This window comes from Acanthisitta chloris, unplaced genomic scaffold (genome assembly GCF_000695815.1).
Source record: "Acanthisitta chloris isolate BGI_N310 unplaced genomic scaffold, ASM69581v1 scaffold7898, whole genome shotgun sequence".
Lineage (NCBI taxonomy): Eukaryota > Metazoa > Chordata > Aves > Passeriformes > Acanthisittidae > Acanthisitta > Acanthisitta chloris.
This window is the reverse complement of record NW_008685291.1, coordinates 20,591-42,206: the sequence shown is the minus strand read 5'-3', so window position 1 is coordinate 42,206 and position 21,616 is coordinate 20,591. Positions and strand designations below refer to the sequence as shown.

At 41.0% G+C, this 21,616-nt stretch overlaps 1 protein-coding gene across 1 annotated transcript in view; it reads left to right on the top strand.

The window, feature by feature from the left end:
• The window catches only part of PPM1H (protein phosphatase, Mg2+/Mn2+ dependent, 1H), a gene marked incomplete at its 5' end in the record, with an annotated part of 49,795 nt that overhangs the window by 12,288 nt on the left and 15,891 nt on the right, over positions 1-21,616 (top strand). The window contains 3 exons of the mRNA XM_009079688.1: positions 1,807-1,891; positions 7,714-7,832; positions 20,962-21,025. Of these exons, the coding sequence (XP_009077936.1) occupies positions 1,807-1,891; positions 7,714-7,832; positions 20,962-21,025 (268 nt within the window). The remainder of the gene's footprint in view (positions 1-1,806; positions 1,892-7,713; positions 7,833-20,961; positions 21,026-21,616) is intronic.

Here is a 21,616-nt window from a genome sequence, read left to right as displayed (position 1 = left end):
CCTGCCATGTCTAATTTCTACAGAGGATTATTTGCAAGGGAGTGCTAGAAGTCCAGGAGCAGTAAATTTGTTACCTGTCAGAGCAGAGCAGTTTTCCCTCATCACTAGAGCCTCTTCCCACATCTCCCATTGTAGTGCCATCCTGTACTTGTCTGTTCTTTGCCACATTAATCTCAGAAATGCAAACAGTTCCTTTCCTCTTAGATAATGCTCCTTCCTTTTGCATACTAGTAATAGTAAATGACCATTTGGAGATAATTTTAGTCTGATGACCTATCCAGAAGACTTGGAAATTTATCTAGTGCCACTAATTTTACAAAGCTGGTTTGTACCTGAGCTGGTTTTCTCAAGATGCCTGTGTTTTGAATTCAGAGGTAAAATTTTCAGTCTTCATGTGCTTACCATATTTTTTGGTTGCATTGCAGTTCCTTCAGAACACCTAGCATAGGAGCAATGACAGCAAATCGATCAAATTATCAAGGGAAGTAAGCTGGCTCATAAATAGCACATGGATAGGATCACAAAAATGAGACCATGTAAAACCAGAATCCAAGTGGCAAATGCTTAGTTTAGCTACATCAAATTCTGTGTAAATTCAAGAGGAGAGCTGGTACACTGCTACTATACAAACACTGAGTTAATCTGCTGATGGCTGAGAAGCAGCTCCAAAACAGGCATTAAAGTCTTTGGGATGATACATAGTTCATCCAGCTCTTCAAAAGTGCCAAGCATTGCTATGCTTACAGAGCTGCCTAAATAATGGAAAGATAAAGGAATGTAATTCTGTGAGTGAATACATGACTGGCGAATGCAGTGGGAATATTGGGTAAATTCTTCCTCTTGTGTTCCAGCCAGTGGCATTACACCAGGGAAGGATCAGGCTACATTTTCCATGCAGCATAGCAAATGAGTAAGAGGCCAGTCAGGTGTTTGAGAGAATTTTCTCTCTGCCATTTGCAGAAGTGTGCATGAAATCTCCTGGCTGATCTACAGTCATTGCATTACCTGTCATCTTTTGGCAGGTAACTAGCTAAATTCATGTTAAATAGGATTCACTTTGCTATTTCTATTTCCTGTTGGAATAGAAATGTTCTGACATGACATATGACCAATCAATAATTGGAAAGTGCTTGCTTGAGTCATTTGAAGCCAGTAGTTTAGACAGTGTCAGTCACTACTGGTATTAAAACCTGCAAAGAGTTGTTCTGCAATCAGTGATTCTGCAGCATCTCCTCTGGGTGTCTGCATTTCACTTAATAGGGATACCCTGTAGACATCAGCTGAAGTAACTCTTGCCTTTGTTGCCTGGATGTGTCTGTGAGCTCTGAAATGAACTTGGCTTATACAAATATACTTTGTTGTCTAGCCTAAAGGATGCAGGGTAGGAATTTTCATCCTGTTCTGCTGACAACCTCAGTAGAAAAAAAATGACTTTATTTTACTGTGATTCTAAAGAGTATGACTGCACCCTGTGGTTTTCTGGGTATTTTTTACATTTATTTTTTTTCTGTACGTCTGTGAGCTCTGAAATGAACTTGGCTTATACAAATATACTTTGTTGTCTAGCCTAAAGGATGCAGGGTAGGAATTTTCATCCTGTTCTGCTGACAACCTCAGTAGAAAAAAAATGACTTTATTTTACTGTGATTCTAAAGAGTATGACTGCACCCTGTGGTTTTCTGGGTATTTTTTACATTTATTTTTTTTCTGTACTGATGTGATTATCGTGACTGCACCCTGTGGTTTTCTGGGTATTTTTTACTTTTTTTTTTTTTCTGTAATGATGATGTTTCATTACTGTTACAGGGCTATAATAATCCGAAATGGTGAAGTCATTCCAATGTCTTCAGAATTCACTCCAGAGACTGAACGCCAGCGACTTCAGTATCTGGTAAGAGACCTGAGGACCAAATCAAGTGCTGCTGATGACAAGCATTGCCTGGTAATACCATTGCCTGGTTCAAACAAATGCCACTGAGGTACTGTGAAGGACAGCATGTCCACTGAACACTAGTGACTGATCATGTATGTCTTTCAGCCATCAGCAAATGTGGAAAAAAGCCTGCTGGTGCAAATCCTGATGAAAGGAGTCTTATCTTCTCAGTGAAGGCCATCAATTAGCATGGCTGTACTTGTGCCCCTTGTTCAGGTGCAGACACTTCAGAAGCTCATTGGTGTTGGATAATGAGAGCTCAGACATAGAGCTAGTGAGCCACAGAGGTATTTCAATCCGTCCCAGTGTTTATTGTGTGACAGTATAAAATACCACAGGCTGCTCTTTGTGTGCATGTAACAGCATTGCAGGATTTTATTAATGTGCTCTAACCATACAGTGGTAGTACCTTGATCAGGGAAAAGATATCCAATTTAGAGTTGATCTCAGTGAGCATTAGTAGCTGCAGGTTAGGATGAGTGATCAGAGACTAGTTTTATTTAGTCTAACAGCACCTGTAAATCTGGGACAGGGTGACTGTAGCTGATGAGGACATGTAGGATGCTGTATACATCAAGTTGCATTGGTTGATAAGCTGCCCAAGTAACATAAGTCAAAATGCATGGTGTTATATTTCATGCAAGCAATCCTATTACTTTTTGAGTTTTTCACTGATGGTCAGATTTGTTGGTTGAAGTTGGTTGGCTGTTTGTCAAAATGTCATTCCTAACATGGCCAAGATACTACTTCTGGTCTTCTGCTTTTTCCTCTTAGAAATTTAAGCTTAAGCGAAGGCAGACTCACTATCAGCTTTGCCTGACTTAAGATGGACAGGCCAAGGCTAGTGGCACTCCCTGATCTTAAGGTATCTCTTATCTTCAGCCTGGCCCAAGCACTGAGATGTGAAACTAGACAAAATGTTGATGGTTGAAAGATGGAGGTGGAAGGTTTTAAAGAAAAAATTGTATTTCCTCCATTGTTACATTTGATTTTTTTTCAGTCAGGTTCACTGGCTTGAAGCTGAAAATTTCAGAGGAAATACTGCTTTGGGAATATTCATATTCAGAGAACCAAAGGGAAAAGATGCCTAATAAATATTTACAGTTCAGTTAAATTTAAAATAATTTGTTTGCCTTTGAAATAAAAGGTATCTTTAGCATCTAGGGAGTCTGCTGCTTCTGTAGAAAACACAAGATAAAGCATTGCCTACAAGGGTTTTTTTCTCTTTTGATGTCCTTTCTGTCTTATATTTGAAACCAGTAGCTGATCTGAAAAGCATTTTTGCTGTTTCCATTGGAAAATTCCTTTACCTTTGTCTGCTAATTTTAATTCTATATGTAACAAATACACCAGGTCTGTGCGTATCATGTTCAAAGAGAACACATGCAAGACAGCAAGAGTGTGAAACAAAATTAGAGATAATTTCAAACATAACATTCTGTAAGTAACATTTTTGCTCTAGTGTTCAAAAATAGAAAAAATAAAAGGAAAAGACAACCCCAAATTTCTTACAAGGCTGGCATAAACATTACACTCCAAAGGCTGCATCTGTCTTGATGATTAGATGCCAAATTATTCTCCTTACTCACTTTGTCTCCAGGTTCTGCTATCACTGTATTGTATGCAACATCTCTAATCTGCTGTTCCTGTCTGAAAGTTAGTTACTTTGGATGTGTTTTCTTATTTGCACTTCAAGCTGAGCTTCTTTGTTTCAAACATGTTGCACTGCTCTTCCTACACAGTAGGAAGAAAATCGTTTTATATTTTTAGCATTAATATTTAACTTGGTAAATGCAGAGGTACTGTTCATTGTTGGGAAGTTACTGCACAAGCAAAGGGAGGGTTTGGATTTACAGCTTGCAGGCTACTGAGCGTTGGTTCCCTGTGCAGCAGATACTGTTGGCACAGTCAGGCTGAAGGAGCTTTCCTCTGCCTTTAGTGCCTATTGATTGCTTCAGCCACACGGGTCATTTGTTTAGGCTCTCTTTCTAAGCCTTAATTTCCATGTGGAAAAAAAAAAATGGAACAAGGAGTTATTCAGATCATGGGTATCCCTATATGAAGTCCTCTGGCCTAGTCTTAGACAAAACTCTGCTTCAGCCAGTACTGGTTGAGTAACTGAGAAGGGAGAGAAACAAATGTTTTCCCTATTTGGCCACCATGTTAGTGCAGGTTTATTGCCATGCATCCAAGAATGGCCTTGGGCAAAGGGTTCTGGCATAGAAACATCAAATGATCAAGTTGACTAACCAGTCATTGATGCACTGTGGTCATGGTCATCTCTCCATAGGAGGGCAGTGGGAGGACAGCATACAGCTGCAGATTTCAGGCAGGTCGTATGGCAGAGACAAACTTCTGTGTCAGGCAACTTTGTGAGAGTATTGCAGAAGGCAGTCAACCCTTCAGTCAGAGAGCACTTCTTAAGATGTAAGGTGTGAGAGCTTTGCACCAGTATTCCCTTGGTCCTTTGGCTTCTGTGGAGGTTCAGTGCACGGTGCTGGTTTCCCTCCCACTGGTGAGTACTCACAAACCTCCTTGTCTTTTGAACTTCTGCCTGGGAAAAGCCCTGACTTCCCATATCACTATATCTTGGGGGAAACAAAATCCAGTATGATCTGGGAACTTCTCTGGTACATTTGGCAGTTGTGCAGGCAATGACTGCCAGAAGCAGGGAATGGATTTGACTTCTATTTCCCTCTTTCCTTCTACCACCACCTTTTGTGGTTTAGTTCCATTACACAGAATAAGAAGATTGTCTGGGCATACCTTGTAAGCATACAGAAAGCGTTTGAAAGACACTCATTTTGTTAAATTTCAGGTTTTCTGAGTGGTATTACTTATCTGAGGTTCTTGCAAATTGAGACTAAACAAGTAAAAAAAATATGGTGAAAATATTGTGCCTCATCACAGGTGAAATTCTGGTAGTTCACTTACCATTTTTGTTTCTCATGTAATCACTTGAGGGGATTTCACGGAGTTTGCTTGTATTGAAAGTACTTGAAAGATCTGTAGATTTTTGAAGTGTTTTAAAGTTGTTTGTTTTAAATCTTGAAAAATATTTTTAAAGTGTTTTTAATGATTTTTAGTGTGTTGCTTTTTAAATTATTTTCTGGTTCTGCTGCCCAGCATGGTTTGGTTGAGGTGGAGAAGAGTCCTGCCTCATAGTAAATGGAGAAGAGTTCTCAACAAACCTGTCTGGAAATGGCAGCTGAGTTTTATGGCAGAATATTCTTCTCTCTGTAGAATTACCAGTGAAGCATAATTGTTAAAAGAAAAGGGTAAAAACCATAGAAAATCAATTTTTTTTAAAAAAAGCCCTATAGAATTCCCCATTTTTTCTTAGAAGAATTCACCTCACAGGCACCAGAACCTTCCAAATTGCTCTTCTCCCTCTGTTTCACTGACACCAAAAATACTAGAATCAAGTTAAGATCCCTGGATTGCAAATCTAGCATTGAGGCTTGGCTGCGGAAGAGAAATCTTATTTGAACATTAGCAGTCCACAACTCTTCCAGCTTTATTAATCTTATTTCACTTGTCACCTCAGACTTTTCATCTGAGTAAATCTTTATGAAATGCAGTTTCTCCCAATCACTTTAGCTTTTCAGTAAAGGAAATTCTTGTTTTCAAGTGGAAAAATGCTAAAAACCTGTAATGTTTTTCTTCTGGACCTGTGATCCAGACTATTAGGTAATCTCATAATCTAAATGTTAGATAACTTCATTTTGATGTCAGGTATGAGGGGTTCTTTTCTTTAAGTAAGACTACTTGTTTTGTAGGCAGGCAACACTAGTTTTTAGCTAGCAGTGGTTTGCAATGTTTTAACCAAGAAAGGCTGTGTATTTTTAAAAATGAACTGAATTTCACTTTCAAAGCAGACTGACTTCATTGTTTACAATATCATAGACCAGAAAGAATGTAAAAAATACTGAAGAAAGTCCAGCTCTCTGTTGTCATACAAACAACAAATATCACTCATGTATTGCAGATCATTAGGCATGTTACATCTTTTTTGTAACCAGCATGAAAATAAATAAAAAGCTTACATGTACTTTTAAATAAAGAATCCAGAGTTCTGGAAGTCTAAAAAGCCTCATCTGGACTAATACTGCTGGACCTTTCAGAAGTCACTAGTGTTTCTCAACCATTTCTCTAATGAGGAATAGTGATCCAATTAGAGGGTCCTTGAAAACAATATTTGGGTGGAAAAAGGGGCCTTGGCTGACTGTAGACTGCAGGGAAAATGTATAATTCCCTTAACTGTACACAGAGAATTTGATGGATCTCCTGTTCCAGGAAAGGGATCACAATGTCAAGATCACACTTGTGTGCTTGAAAGCCACCTCTTGCAAGCATAATCCAATCATGTTGGCTACACACAGCAATCTCCCTCAGTCCCATTTCAGCCGAGCTTGGTGCATTTTCTGGAAGGATGTCAGATGATGGGAACAGGGACAAGCTGATAGAAGGTTAGCATTGTGATGTGTTGAGCCTGATCCAGCTCCTATTAAATTGAATGGAAACAGGCTTAAATGCAGGAAATATTTTATTGTGAACTGTCTGCATGATAGATGCCAGGTAGATCAATAAGGGCTTCCACTGCTTCCTGCTGCTGACCTTTGATGAGCACTAGATTTATGACAAACCCACAAACTAAACCCAGCTCATTTAATCTGCCTTGACGGCAACTGCTGCTGGAGGTAAGACAGACTTTTTTGCCTTAACCAACTGGATAAGGAAAGAGAGTTATCTGCAAAAAAAGTTAAGAAATGCATCTTTTTTCAGTTCCCTAGCCAATTTGACTGTGTCTTCACAAGGAGCTCGCTCGCAATGTGGCTTTGGAGAGGGACGGAGGAAGGCTTGTTTATGCAAGTATTAAAGAAAAATGAATGAGGTTTATTTCAGAAAGAAGAAATAGAGTATGTTTAGGATTAACCTAACCACAGTGATCTCTGTGTAACTTCAATCCAAAAGTGTACACAGTGGACAAGGAGCCTCACTATGCTCCCAAGTATGGTCAGCTCTGGAGAACATGAGCCTTGGGCATGACTCTGGCAAAGAGGCCTCCCAGCATCTGCAGAGCAGTACACCAGAAAGGACAGCAGCAACATTTGAACATTGATGCCATCAAAGACATAAGTTGTGGTTGTGACACAAAACGGCTGCTGCTTTTCTCAAAGTCTGTTTTGCATGAAGGAAGTAGTTTTTCGAAAACAAGAAAATAAATTGCTCTGCAACTTGTGTCACATGCGAGTGGGTGCAGCATGCTGAGCAGGTAAAAGGGAACGTGAGAAAGTGTGGTAGTACTATTAGGTTGTGTGTGTTGTTGGCATAGCTGAGCTGGGAGTCAAAAAGCTTGAGTTTCACTCCACACGTACCCCAAGTCTGTGCTTGGTCCATGGCTTTGTATTTGATCATTCCCTTCTCTCAGGTTGCTGACTTAGAAAAGATGTGTTCTGTTTTACAAAGCCCTGATGACTCCTTCAGGGTCATGGATGATGTACTTTAGAGATCCCAAATTTTGAAAAGCAAGGAGACCAAGTGAAGGATTTTGAGGGCAAAATGACTGCTCTCTATAAAGCTGCTGCTGGACACCAGGCAGGGTCAGAACTGGTGTATGTGCACATCGTTTTCTGAAATGACCACATCATCTTCCTTATTTAAAAAGCAGAGTGGAGGAGTGGGTGGAATTTCTGTGGGAAGGGATGGTAATGCTACCTCATTAAAAATAGATGATGTCTTGTTTTATGTAATATCTGTGGTTCGATTTCTGCCCACAGGCTTACATGCAGCCCCACTTGCTGGGAAATGAATTCACACTTTTAGAGTTTCCACGGAGGGTGCAGCGCAAGGAAGTTGGAAAGAGGATGCTCTACCGTGACTTCAACATGACTGGCTGGTAAGAATGTGTCCTTCTCAGCATGGGGTCAGCCTTCTCCCTAACCAGTGCCTGCTTTGTACATGTCTTTGATTAGTGTAAACAGCATCAAACATGGAGGCATAGCCCTGCGTGCTAAAAGAACAGCAATTCCTCCTTTCAGATGTGTGTTTCTTTTATAAGTTAATGTTTTAAATAAGTTGACCTCCCTCCAACGCCAGAATCTTGGTTCATTTTAACATGCGAGCACTCAAAGCAGGGCAAACACATGAAAGGCAAGATGCCAGGAAGATGCCAGGGGATCTTTCTGAAAGCTAAACAATTTTCCTATCGTGAAAGTAGCTCTTTAGAAATGTTGGATCAGTAGGCCGTCATGCCTTTACATGCTGAAGAACGTTTGTAGGAGGGAAGAGCTGCCTCCTGTACTGCAGTGCAGCTGACCCCTGATTTGGGTAATCCTTGAGAAACTGTTTTAGAGATGGGCCTATCTGAATAAAAGTCATAATGAGCCTAAAATGAATAGGCTTGAATGAATGGCATTGACTTAAAGAAGTGAAGACAGAAAGAATGATGATTTTTATGTCTCTGGTTAAATGTCTTCATTGTTTGCTGTTGGTTCAAGAGGCTTCTTCTCCAGTGACTCTCACTCACTTGGAGAAGCCCTAATCTTTGCTGTTGAGAGTTTTGTGTGTGAGCTATAAAGGCAAAGACCCAATATATGCAAGTGATCTTTACTTGCATGATGTTTGCGTTTTAGCATCCATGGCAAATGTCCTTCAGGAAGAGAAAGAATGGAGTGGGTTAAAGCCTGAATTCTTGTAGGTTTGGAGACTTGGATGCTCACATATAACTACAACTCTACACAGTTTTCGATTTGTCCCGTACTTTACAGACCATAAATATAAGAAGTTTTAATGGCAAAATAAAGATCTAAGTTTGATATTACATGCAGTGTTTCTGCAGAACATATTAATCTGGAAATAACTATGACTGTCTGTCATCTTGAACAGCTGCTAATAGAATATGCAGCCTCACCCGGAGAATGATGACTTCGCATTTTAAAAAGGCTACAGGCATGAGCAAAAGAATAGGAACAGAATGAGAACATTGGATCAACTGAGGACTTAGCAAAACATTTGGAAGATTGTGAGACACTCTCCCAATTTCTGCAAAGGGAGGGTTTTTTGTTACATTCCCAGATGTCTCTGGAGGCATCAGTAATGAATGGTTTTGTGTAGACTTCCAAAAGCCCTCTTTTAAGATGTAAGATACTATTGGCCTCTGGAGGCATCAGTAATGAATGGTTTCGTGTAGACTTCCAAAAGCTCTTTTTTAAGATGTAAGATACTATTGGTGGAAAAAAACACCCTGAAGTACAGTTCTAATTTTGGGGAGACCTGCAGAAGTAGCATGGGCCAGGAACTTCCAGAAAGGTGGGTAAGAGCAGATTTCTTTCATCGTGGTTGGAAGGCAAAGAGGGTTTCTTCATATTCATGGCAGTTACTTTGTGTTTCCCAGATGGTTAGTGGTTAGTGGAAAGGAAATGAGGTTAGAATGGTTGAAGTTGCAGCATTGGCAGGTGACACCACAATTCTTTTCCTATTAAACAAGAAAGGACCATGAGAAACTGTAAAGAATTAAGTGATTTATGTGAAAGGGTATCACAATGATCAAATTAGGTGTTGATAAATACCAAGTAAAGCATGAAGAGATAAAAATAACTATTTATGCATAATAGAGGTTCAAAATGAACTTCAGAGACATGTAAAAAAAGTTCAGTGTAAGTTCTGCTTACTACTATGATTTTTTCCAGTCCAAATTATGAGCAGAATGTTGGGATGCATATGGTTAAAAATTAAGAGATTATTCTGTATATCAGTTTCTACCTCATTTGTGAATCTGTGTGTAGCCCTTAACCTTATTCAAAATGGTTATTACATAGCTAATACTGTTTGACATTAGAAGAAAGATAAATTAGGAGGAACACAAATTTTAAATGTAGAGTAATGAGTAAGGTAGAAGATCTTGGGTAAGTCGAACCAGAAGATTTGATTCAATGTATTGTTTTTCAGTACTGGTGTGTGAACTTTCTTAATTCTAGCATGTGGCAGGGAGGAGAAGACAGCTATTTTCCTGTTGATTTTTCTGAATTTCCTGAAGTGTAGGACACATGTTGATCCAGTTACAGATTTTAATATGGTCAATGCAAAAATTGTCACCAGTTTAGTACAAATATGCTTAGCTGTAAGCAGTTATTCTGGAATAAATTCTTGTACTGTGACTTGAAAATTCAAGTCTGAATTCATCACAGTATTGTCCCAAAAAGAGGTGGCCTGTGCCAAGCAAAAGCATGTGGAGACTGTGAGGAGGCTACTTCTCCTTGATGTTCCTTTTGACTTCAGGCTGGAAGTGGAAAATGGGGGGCTACGATTTTGTCCTGAATAAAAGAATCTAAATCTTTTAGCTGCTCCATATTACACAGCTAGTGCATCAGTTACTCCTTGCTTGATTGCCTCAGGACAATAAAATTATGAGGGAATTGCTCCATTGCCATACATTTATCTAAATCAGAGCCCTTCTAAATAAGGATCCATTTCTTTTTGTAAGGTATTTGCCCAGGGTATTTTTTTCCATTGAATTGTGTGCAGTGATCTAAGCAGAGGAGAAGCAATCAGGTTTTGTTTACCTAAAAGGCTATGTAAACATTAATTGTTGACACTGTGGACAAGACATTAGATTTCCAGCTTGGTGGGCCCTCAGAGGTGATGGTTTGAGGTGACTGAGGTTTCTTAGTGCTTGTTTTCCAGTTCAAGGAGTTTTCTTCTATATTCTTCCCTTTCTAATTCCTGGTTTTAACAGATGCATCAGGACACAATGGCCACAAAGGACATGTCTGTTTAGCATTTGTTTCTAAGGACACTATCTATCATGGAGAATAAATTAGCATATATGTTTCTTTTCTAGAAAATGTCAGGTGGAGCTTTGGCCAGCCAGAGTTTGATACACTAAAATGCTGCTAGACTTTTATCACATACAATGCAGATGATCAATTGTCTGAATCTTTTTTTGGTCAGTACACGTAGAGAGGTGCATGTGACATTAGGAAGAAACAGCCACTCTTGCACTTAATTACTGAATCCTTTAGTGAGTAAAGCTCTGTCTGCTGTGATGTTTCCTCAGGAAAATGAACTGGTTTGTTTTAAAATTCAGGATACTTTCTGTGTTTTCTATTAGAAACTGTAGGATTTTTTTTCCGTCATTTTTATCCTTGTCCTTTGCTCTGCAGCTTTTCAGATTCTCAACAATGGCTTGGCTTGCCCAGCTTGTTTGGATTACAAAAGGTTATTGTCTTTGGGTCTGTCGTAATGCATTTAGCCCTTTATGGGCTTTTTTTCTCCCTTTCCTTTCTTCTTTTTTTTTTTTTATGTGAAGTTTCCACACTAGCTTTGTCTCCACAGCCCACAGTGGTAGCAGAGCTGCCAAGTTTCCCCACAGCATTAGGACAACCACTGATCCAGCAATGTGCAGCACATCTCCAGTCCAGGCTGCCTGTAACTGCTTTGAGACCAGCCTTTCCCTTCTCACTCCAGCTCACCTACCTTTTATCTGTTCTCTGCAGTGGCAATAGTGATGAGAAATAATGCTGTATTAAATATCTCTAAAATAAATCCCATTTAGGTGGGAGCTGACCATGAGCTGTCCCTCCTGTACCCTCACCCCATGTGTGCTGTGGTGAAAGAGCCATTGCAAAATGAGTACTGTAGCTGACAAGGCATCTTAAGGGCTGTGTCTCCTCCTGAACAAGCCTCTGAGCTGTCTCAAGATGTAATTTGCTGGCAGACATCTGTGTTACTGACAGTCTTTCACAGCTGGGTCTCTGGGCTGGGGGTTTCAGGTCCATGACTTGCAGAGTTTAAACTTGTATTGGTGAGAGGCGTCTTGGTGGCTTTGAGAATTCCTGGCAACAGAAGCATCAGGGAAGACTCAGAAACCATGTGAGCAGAGTGTGGCCAGTGCTAAAAGGGGGTGAGTAGCCCAAGGTAGAAATATGTGGGGGAAAGCAGCAGACCTGATGATAATTGCTCCTTTAAAGGACTGCACAGAATTAGTGTTCTATGTCTCTGCCTTTTATTTAAAAGTTAAGACACAGTTGGTCGGGTTTTCTTCACTTGTGGTTAAATCCAGTGTGAACAATTCTGAAGTACTTTGCTTTAACTATATCCTAGACACCTTCCCAAAACCTGGTTTCTGGCTGGCTGTGTCCCTTACTGTGGCTCCTTCCAGCGTTCTCCTCTCGGCTTTCCATGGGGCTGGAGGAGCCATACAGTGCTGTGCTTAACCAAAGGCATCCAGAAGGTGCTACCAACTGGCATCAACAAAGTTAATTTTTTGCTCCTCCTTGGAAGAAAAACAGTGGTCTTTTTGCTGCTTGCATTGAGTGGAGTTCTTTAAAGGCTTGTTTCTATAGCACAGCTTCAGCTCTATGACTTGATTTTAGCATGGCAAAAGAGCACTAGATAACAAGTCCATTTTTTGACCCTATTTGTTGATGGCTTCTTTTGCCCTCCAGGAGCTCTCAGAGTTGAGCTGCACACTATCAGAAATGGTCCAAACTGCTGTAGCACCCACCACACTCCATGGGCTGAAGCCCAAGGTGGCAGCAGAGCAGGGGAATTGGGCACTGCCTCTGTGGCAGCAGCAGAGCCCTTGCCAGCTCTGTGTCTGTGTGTCTGGTGTGAGGGGTGCTGTGGCACACGGATAGGCACCCGAGGGTCAGCCCGTGCTGGGGAATGCCTGCATGATTTATTCCAAAGCAGGGAGGCTGGTGCCCTGAGGCAAGCACTAAGCAAAACCCATTTTATTCTAGAGTCAATATTGTCCACTGCCTGGAAAGCTGCCCGCACACTCTGCACTCACCCTTTTCTTTCCAACAAGGAATGTCTTTCAGTCTCTAAGCATCTGATTATAAAAGCAACTTCACTTTTCAAGACGTTTTATTTTGTTTGGAATGGATGCCTTTTGCTTTCTTTGTGCAGACTGCCTTGCTGTCTGCGGTTCAGACTCAGGCTCACAAAACCCAGGCTCTCATTAATCACTTATTGGGGATCCAGAATACCCTGGTGAGAGCCAGTGTACATGTTTTGCTTGGTAATGTGTGAGCTGATTTGAACAAATATTGCCAATGCAGCTGCTATCTTATTCTTTATTGCTAGGCTCAATGTCCTTTGACAGTGCATTCAGGTAGCCTGCCCGAGGAGTGCCTGAGCAGATTGAAAAATGCCACAGAAATGCTTTATGGAGCTGGCGCCTGTGCTGCATCCCCCTTTAATATAAATTGATTTATTGAATCAAGCACAGAAGCCCTGCTACAGAAACCTCAGGCTATAGTCTCTGGAGAACCACCTAATAAAACAGCCCCAACTGACACTCCTCATTAGCTTTTCCACCGATCCCAAGGCAGTATTTAAAGTGACAGTGTCCCTCTTTTTGGCCTGAATTTATCTGCTGGCTAATGCCTGTGGGTTTAATTAGCTTAGCATTATTAGTCTTATTCAGATAAGCTGCATTTCCTAACAGCTTGATTCCAACTTGTAAAATGTAATTGGAAATCTGCAACCCTGGGCCCTAACCTGCTTGATTGCGCCTTTTAGCCAAATTCATGTAATTTACACAAAGTCATCATTCCCCCCCCCTTTTCTTTAATTGAGCTTTTTTGTCTAGCAAAACCTTCTGTGCTGTTTCTGCTGAAATCCTGGCTGTACTGTTGCCTTCAAGACCTCAGCCATCTCCTTTGGGAGAGATCAAATTTTAATTTCATAATTACTTCACGAGAAAGCAACCTTTTCCCCAGTTATGCCTGGTATTAATTTCCTTCCAGCAACTTACATTTTCATAATTTAGTGATTATGGGGCACCTTTGCAACACTGGGCCTTTCTGGAGGAGAGAGAGAGGATATAATTTTTGCAGCAGAAACCATCATCCACACCCACTTGCCTTGCGTTTTGTGTCTGTGCTCTTGTCTCTCATTGCAAGGTAGCCAGAGCAGGAGGGGATGTGCCTCTGGTGCACACAACTAGAGCACCTTGCTGGGTTGTGCCTGGGTGTCTGGGGCACAGCTCTGCCATGATGAATGGCTGTTTGCAATTTGCATGTTATGCATCTTTTCGAGATTTTCAGCCCTCACTGCAGGAGCAGCAGGAGGTGATAGCTGACCTGCTGTGTACAGCACATCTGACAGTGACAAATGGCTCTTTCCCCCAAGTGCATGCACACATGCCACAGGAGCTGAGCCAGTGTCTTTGGGGCAGGAGAAAGCAGAAACAGGAAAGTAATAGTGCTGCAACAAAAGACAAAACTTAAGTCTGTGGTAAAGCTCATTGTGAATGACCTCTCTGAAATCAAGTGAGAATGACAACAATGAGGTTGGTCTGAGTCATGTCCTGCAAGAGCATCTCCTTCTGGAAGCAGTGCATCAAAGACCTGTTCCTGCATGGTTGTGCATCTTCACTTGGGCTCTGTCTTGGCATGAGATCAGGTGCTGCATATGCAAGGGCAAACAAAAGGCTCCCAGTCTGTTCTATCAGAAAGAAACTAAACTGAAATGAGGTAATCTTCAATCTGAAAAACCAAGCGAAAACAACTCTTCCTCCTGATAAGGCAAAGTCTCTTCCCCCAGTCCTGCTTTCTCTGGCTTTCCCAGCTGCACAAATTTGCCATAAGCTTGGCTGTGTCCTTAGGAAATCCTCTTTCATTCCCTTGCCACCCAAGACTGATTTATGGCTCTGCTAGTGGTTGAGAGGAGGTCCCTTGCTCTTCAGTGGAGTTTCAAGGTAGGGTGGTGAGGTCTGTGCTTGCTGTGTCTCACTGCCTGCCTCATCCTACACTAGAGTGATCTTTTCAAGAGGAGTTTGCTTCATGATTCCTCTTTGACAGCAATCTCCTTTGCTTCTAGAGGATCCCAGCTAGCAAATGTGGAGCAGGCACTGTGAAGTTAACGTGCAGCCTTTCTCCCATCTGCCTCACCACAGCCTTTTAACAAGAAGTACGGCAAAACATGAATTTACAAACATTTTTTCTGTCCATCACAGTGCACTAATCCCATAGGGTGTTAAAAGCCCATTTCCCTTACCCTCTCTCTCCAGAGAAAATTGTTGCAAAACCTCCCTATTTGTCTTTTAAAAGCACAAGAAATAAAGTAAATTTTAAGAAGCGCTCAAGGCAGCAAATTCACCTGGGGGAAAAAAGACTTGACCTGCTGAGTCTGTTCCAGAAGGTGGACCTGCTTGATGTGCAGCTGCAGTATCTGCAGAGTTTCTGTCACTCGGTAGTGGAGCTCAACAGGTCACAAGCAGTGAAGGAAAGTGCTTGCGGTACACTTGCTCTGTCCCTCCTGGTCTCCTGAACACAAAAAGCAGCAAGAGCAAGTGCTTTTACATACCTTCAATTAATTGTTTTCCTGATTTGTCATTTTTGGAGGCAAGGGCCTCTCTAGATGCTTGAGAAAGATGCTTGACCATCCTCCCCTCAACTTTTCCTCTACCACTTTCTTTTAATGCTCCATTAAAGGCGAATGGACTAAAAAAAGTGCCTGAGAAAAAATTCTGATGCTTGAATCTTTAAAATGGGCTGATCAAAATGGATAGAGTTTGTTTTACTTAGGAATTATTTCCACAGGAATATGTGGTGCTGGTGCTCTCCGAAGTCCAGACTCCATCCTAGGACTGTACACGACAGTGAAGGTTCCCTGGAGGTCCAGGGCTCATGTGCCAGTCAGATTTGACCAAGCCAGAGATAATACGTGTGACACGTCATATTGAGACATGTATTGGGGTTTTTTTTTAATTTGTAGATGGGTAGACAGAACTGGGATTTGCAAAATGAAGTATTTTACAGTTTTGGGTTCATAAGAAGGGGTTTCTGAATTTCCTGGGAATAATACGTGTTTTAAAACTTGTATGTTTTCCTCTTTATCTGAAAGAAGCCCTGTGAGAGTGTCTTGGTTTAGAGTAGATCTTCCCATAAAATCTCTTTTGTGCACATGTGTGTGTGCATCAGTCTTTAATTGATTTACCATCATCTTTTAACAAACATTACTATAGTTTGTGTGCTTTTATTATAGTGGTTTATTGTAATTTTGCTTCATTAAGCAAAGTGTCAGATGACCAATAGGCGAAAACTACTGAGACACTGGATTTAGAGATCCTGATTCTGTAGAAGCACACATGTAAGGATATTTTTTTAGATTATGGCTGGGTTGAGACATAAATTTCATAGTTTTCAGTGGCTCTGTACCTAACCTGTACTATATATCTTTTCTTCTTGGTAGTAAGCTCTCATGTACAATGGTTTGTTTCCTGTAGTTCAATAGGCAGTACAGATAAACAGTTCCTTTTGGGCTGGTGACTTAGGATCTGTTATCCAAAGAGTGAGCTCCAATCCACTGATTCCTTGGGTGGGAGGGGGAAAAAAAAGAAACAATTTATATCAAGTTTTGTGTTGCTCAAAGGTGAAAACCTGGCCTTCTGTTACTGTGAGTTGAGCTGGAGAGGAGGTTATTTGGTTAGCTGGAGTAGTTTTTTGTGTGAGTTGGGGGTTTTTGGGTGAGGGGAAGAGAGGGGACAGGTGGAGGGTGTTTGAGGATGGTCTGGGATTGGGTTTTTACAGAGTGCTAGCAAAGAGGTGCTAGAAATACACCCCTCAAAGATGCCTTCATCCTTGTACTCAGCACGGACTAGGACATTTCTGAGGCAGTAGTATTTTCCCTTGCTTGCCTGCCAGAAGTGGATTTAATTCTGTGCTTCAAGCTAAAGCCCTTCGATGACGATGGTTTTGCTCTCCTTTACATTTAATTCTCAGTTTACTATCAGGTGTCACTAGCAGACATGTGAAACATGGACTAACCTTCTAAAGCCAAATGCCAGCACAGAGTCTGGATTCCCCTGTCATGCACAGAACTGAGCCTCCCAGGTCAGGATAGATTGTTTTTTTGCCACCATCTGTTGTGCCTGGGGATGCCAATGCAATGTTTTTCATGACCAGTAAGCTTACACAGTTTCCTGTGAAAGAAAATATAATGTGGATTTTGGTTTTGGTCATCAACAACTTTTACTCTTACATGAATTTGTATGTGCATTCAGATGGCCAATTTTAAGAACAAATTATATGGCAGGAGAACTCATAACACATGTAAGACATTATCTAGGATTTTGTCTCTGAAACCTGTATGTGGCAGCTACCAGTTTTTCAAGTTCTGACCCAGCAATATGCAGCTAACTTTGATAATCTTTTATTTAGAGTGCCTAAAGCACTGCTATTGACCTCAGCACTGTAGGAAACTTCTTCAGAAGATTGTCTTGTGCATTTAGCAGCTTCTGATGATTTTTTTTTGCCATGCATTTAGAGCAGATTCCAGTTAGCATATGAGTAACATCATGTCAGCCCTTGTTCTTTTGTTCTGACATCTTTTTTGGCTCCTGGTACGATTTGGCCCAGTTTTCTCAAATGTTGATCCTGAGTCCAAATGTAACTTTGTGGGTGGTACATATGTCAAGCCCTAGTTCGGTATTTTTGGACAGTAGTAGCATTTCATAGTTTTTTTGAAATGAAAAGAAACAAAGTTAACTGAAAAAAATGCAGCTAGATCTAGCTGGGCACAAGCTTGTCTTTTCTGCTCCCTCCTCTGCTCCCCGTGTTTTTCCATTTGGAAAAATAGAGGTTTACGTGGCAGAAGCACTTAACAAGCTTTAGGCTCATTCAGAGCAGGAAGCAATAGCAGTGCCTTGTCTTTATAACGTTTCCTGTCATGCCCTGGTGGCTACTGAAACCTCCTGGGATGCAAACGAGGAAGATGAGGAGAGTGGAGAGTTGCAACACTGTGTTGTTATGACAGCGAGCTAGGCTGAATTGCATAAAGGGCTGAATAAGGCCATGTTGGCACTAAAAAAGCCAAACCACCCCCTCAGGTTCTCTCTGTCTGTTTGATATACCTACTGCTGTATTATATCTTTATACACAGCACAGTCTAAACAACACACAGAGGTATAAATGCAGTTTTATTACATAAAAACCAAGAGAAATAGTCCAGAAGGTTATAGCCTGTGTGAAATAAACCCACATACAAATTCACAGGGCATAAATTAAAATGAACTACATACATAGCTTCCTTCCTTCCTTCTTCCTAGTGCAGTTGCTGAGCTGCTAGCTGAAAAGCTGTCCTTCATCCTTCTCTTGCAGCCAACCATGTGCTTGTATATTATTAATTCTGTTTCTTTAGTAATGCAGGACATGGGTACTTTTCTAGAGTGTCTCAGGTTGCTTTCCAGTGTGCCTCTGCCAGCTGTGGTTGCAGTTCTGAACAATGTTTTTTAAGTGCTATTAATTTTTCAGGCAATAGCAATATCAACAGAAAAAGCATGTTTGTGATGAGTCTTGACACCCAAGTTCTGAGCCCGAGAGGTGATTTGCTGTGAGAAACCACAAAACAAATCACTGTAGCTCTCTGGGCCTTCCTCACTTAGTCACATAGCTTCAGGAGGTCATAGGCTAGCCAGCTGCTCTTCCTAATTTGCTGAGGGAACAAGTTAGCTGTAGCCCTTGCAACATGCCTCTTCCAGCATCCTTACACTGTTGTGTCACAGTTGAAGACCCTAGGGACAATGGTCCTTATAATGGTCCCATAAAAGATGCTGAACTCAGTAGTGGGGACCATTCTTTTGAAGGACACTGGCCTAAATGGCACCTTTTTTTTCTTTCTTCCTAAAGTGTAGTCAGTGAGAGGTGTTATGCAGGAGAATATCCAGACAAAGGGGAAAGAAGGAAGGAAACTTTGTCCCTGTTTTTGTTTAGTTACAGAACAGTGTAAAGTGAGGACTATTTGTAAGGATTTATAGGTATCTTACAGATAACATAGTTTATGGTTAAAGAATGGGGTTGTTTTTCCCTTTAAAAAGGGAACTGTAAATAGTTAAGTCACATCATCTTAGTTTTGTTTGCTATTTTAACAAATATGTACCACAATTTGAAAATCCAGTAGGAATGGTTGTCTTCTTGGGCTTTGTGGTTTGATTAGTCATTTGACTCTGATGCCCAAAACAGACTGAGCTGATACCCTTTTCCTTGGTGTCAGAGCACAGCTGGCTCTATGCAAGGATACTTCAGACTCCCCAAGGTTTTCTCAGGGCTCCCAGCACTGTAGGTCCAGCTGAAAGTTTTGGGACATGTTCAAGAGTGATCAGGGATGGTAAAACATTTGCTTCACATTCAAACCAGGATATTCAATTTGGTGAGTGAGGCAGAAATGTTAGCTATTCCCTGTTGGAAATAAAGGAAGGAACAAGATCAAAGTCTGTGACTGACTCATCCTTCCCAACAAAATGCTATTCCAGGATTTAAACATCTGGGAAGAATTACCATGTTTGCTACTTGTAGTGATTTGTGTCTTTTTGTTGGTTTAAGAGATAATTAATTTTCTGTCCCCTCTACAAAATGCATTTTTAAATGCCTTCACTGTATTGTCTCTTATAGAGATGCACAAGTATTACAATTGTATGCTCCAGATATTCTTGACTACGTGGAGTCCTATGAAGCACCCAAAGTGTTTTGCAAACTTCACCTGCTTTCATTTTGGGATTTCATACATAGTATTGTTCTGTAGCATGGGAGGACAGTCCTCTGCCACTGTTTATTCTATCTCTTTTGGTTGCTTTTCCCTTTTTCTTGCCTCTCCCCTCATGCCCAAAACCCTAGTATAAGCCCTTCCTGTGATTACTGGGAAATGTAAAGGTGGGGCTTAAATGTCTGTGCTAAGCTCATTAAGTCAGAGATATGCCTGGGTGATGCAGTATGTACTGCTGAGTAATACAGAACCACTTATTGATCCCAGGTCTGTGCCATATTTTGGTCAAGCAGGCCGCAGATCGATTACAATATAGGATTTCATCCTTAATTTTTAATTTCCTGCTGGTTTATGTCACAGCCTTAACATTGCTTAAACCTGCTCAGATGTGACTCCCTGGAGCTCAAGCAGCCAGCCCAGAGAGCTGGAAAGCTACGTAGCAGGGGTTGGCAGTGACTGGCAGTGGACCTGCTGCAGCACCTTCCCTCCTACATGTCCCTTCTGCTTTTGTGGAGAGCTCTCACCTGTGCATTTGGGATGATTTTTGGTATCACCCCAAGGGCTTTGGATATGGATGGGCCAGGAGGGAAGCATAACATGCAGGGAAAGGCTGGGGAGGGACAATTCTGTGGTACGAAGGAAAGCATGCCCCTGTGGGGCAATGTACTTTAGCCAAAGAGGCACCCCAACACCTCAGCTCGAGCGTGTGTTAAACAAACCACAGGATTCTACAGCTTATCAGAATGACTGTCATCTATTTTTTTTTATTTTTTTTTTTCTATTTCTCACTGGCAAAATTGCTAACCTTCTGATCTCATCAGTGTCAACAGCTGGATGTGTAAAAGGTAGAGTACACAGGCATGTGGTAAACAGAATGAGAGCATGAACATTTACCTCTCCTGTCCATGGGAGAGCTGCTGTGAAATGTGAAACCTCTGACAACCTTGACTGTTGCAGTCAAGGTCAAATGAGCACTAACTATCCTAAGACTCTTCAGCACGTGAAGCTTGTCTTGATTTAAGTGGTCCTGAGAGGTGAGAACAGGATCAGAAAGCTGTTTCACACTGTGACTGTGTACATGTCCTGTCCTGTCTCACTGTTTCACACGAACAGTGTGAATCTAGGCACTGGTTAGTTTCTTGATGGGTTTGGGATTGTTTTGTTTAGTTTTCTTTGTTTGATTAGACTTGGGGTTTTTTTATGACACTGTATTGTGGTATAGCTGCTACCATAGCCAATGGTATCTTACCTGATTAGGATTTTATTCCCAGCCACCTCTTTCTTTGCAAGCCATAGGAGCAGTCTAGCATGTTAGATATTTCACTTTTGCTTTTGGTGAAATGGATAATTCTTTACAAAAAGTCTTTCTGCAGAAAAGGAAATTTACACCTTGGTTCAAAGACAGAGTCCCTAGGAAAAATAATTATTTTTTTGTCTTTTTTTTTTTTTTTTGTAAGTCACAGCTGCTTGTTTCAGGGCACTGGGTCACTAATTGAGTGCAAGCTTCATAAATGTTGTTTCTCCTCCCCCCACAGGGCATACAAAACCATTGAGGAAGATGACTTGAAGTTTCCCCTTATATATGGAGAAGGCAAGAAGGTGAGCATGTTTGCTTTCCTCAGACCAAAGGGAGAGGGAATTCTGTGCTATTTACCACTCAGTTTAGCCTGTGGCACTCCAGTGTTTTCCACTCAGTATCTCTTTATTTTATCATTTTGACAGCTTGAAAGATATCTTGGTTCTGTCATAAATCAGTCTCATGTCTGGGAGGTGATGGGGAGAGTTCAACATACTAAAAAGCATTTTTATAGCAACCAATTTGTTGTTCAGTTTACTTTTGTTTTTCTGTCATTATAAATAGACTACAAAGAGACTATCTTGAATAAATGACTTAAAATGTTCCTGTTTCATTGTAAAATATATCTAGGCTGGATAAAGATGGCAACATACCTTATGTTTGCTGAAAACAAAGCAGGAGGATATTTAATAGTGCTCTGAATCCAATAGTCTAATTTAGGAAGAGGAGGGCTCAGGGCAGGATTTGCAACCATATCTTCCTCAGCAAATGTATGTGAACTCACTGTTCAGTTTTTCTGATGTGTGAAGGCTGATAGTTTTCCTTGAAAGGGAGAAACACTGCTTTGTTTAGGTGTACTTTGTTTCCAGATCTGTGATTAAGAACAGTGAGAT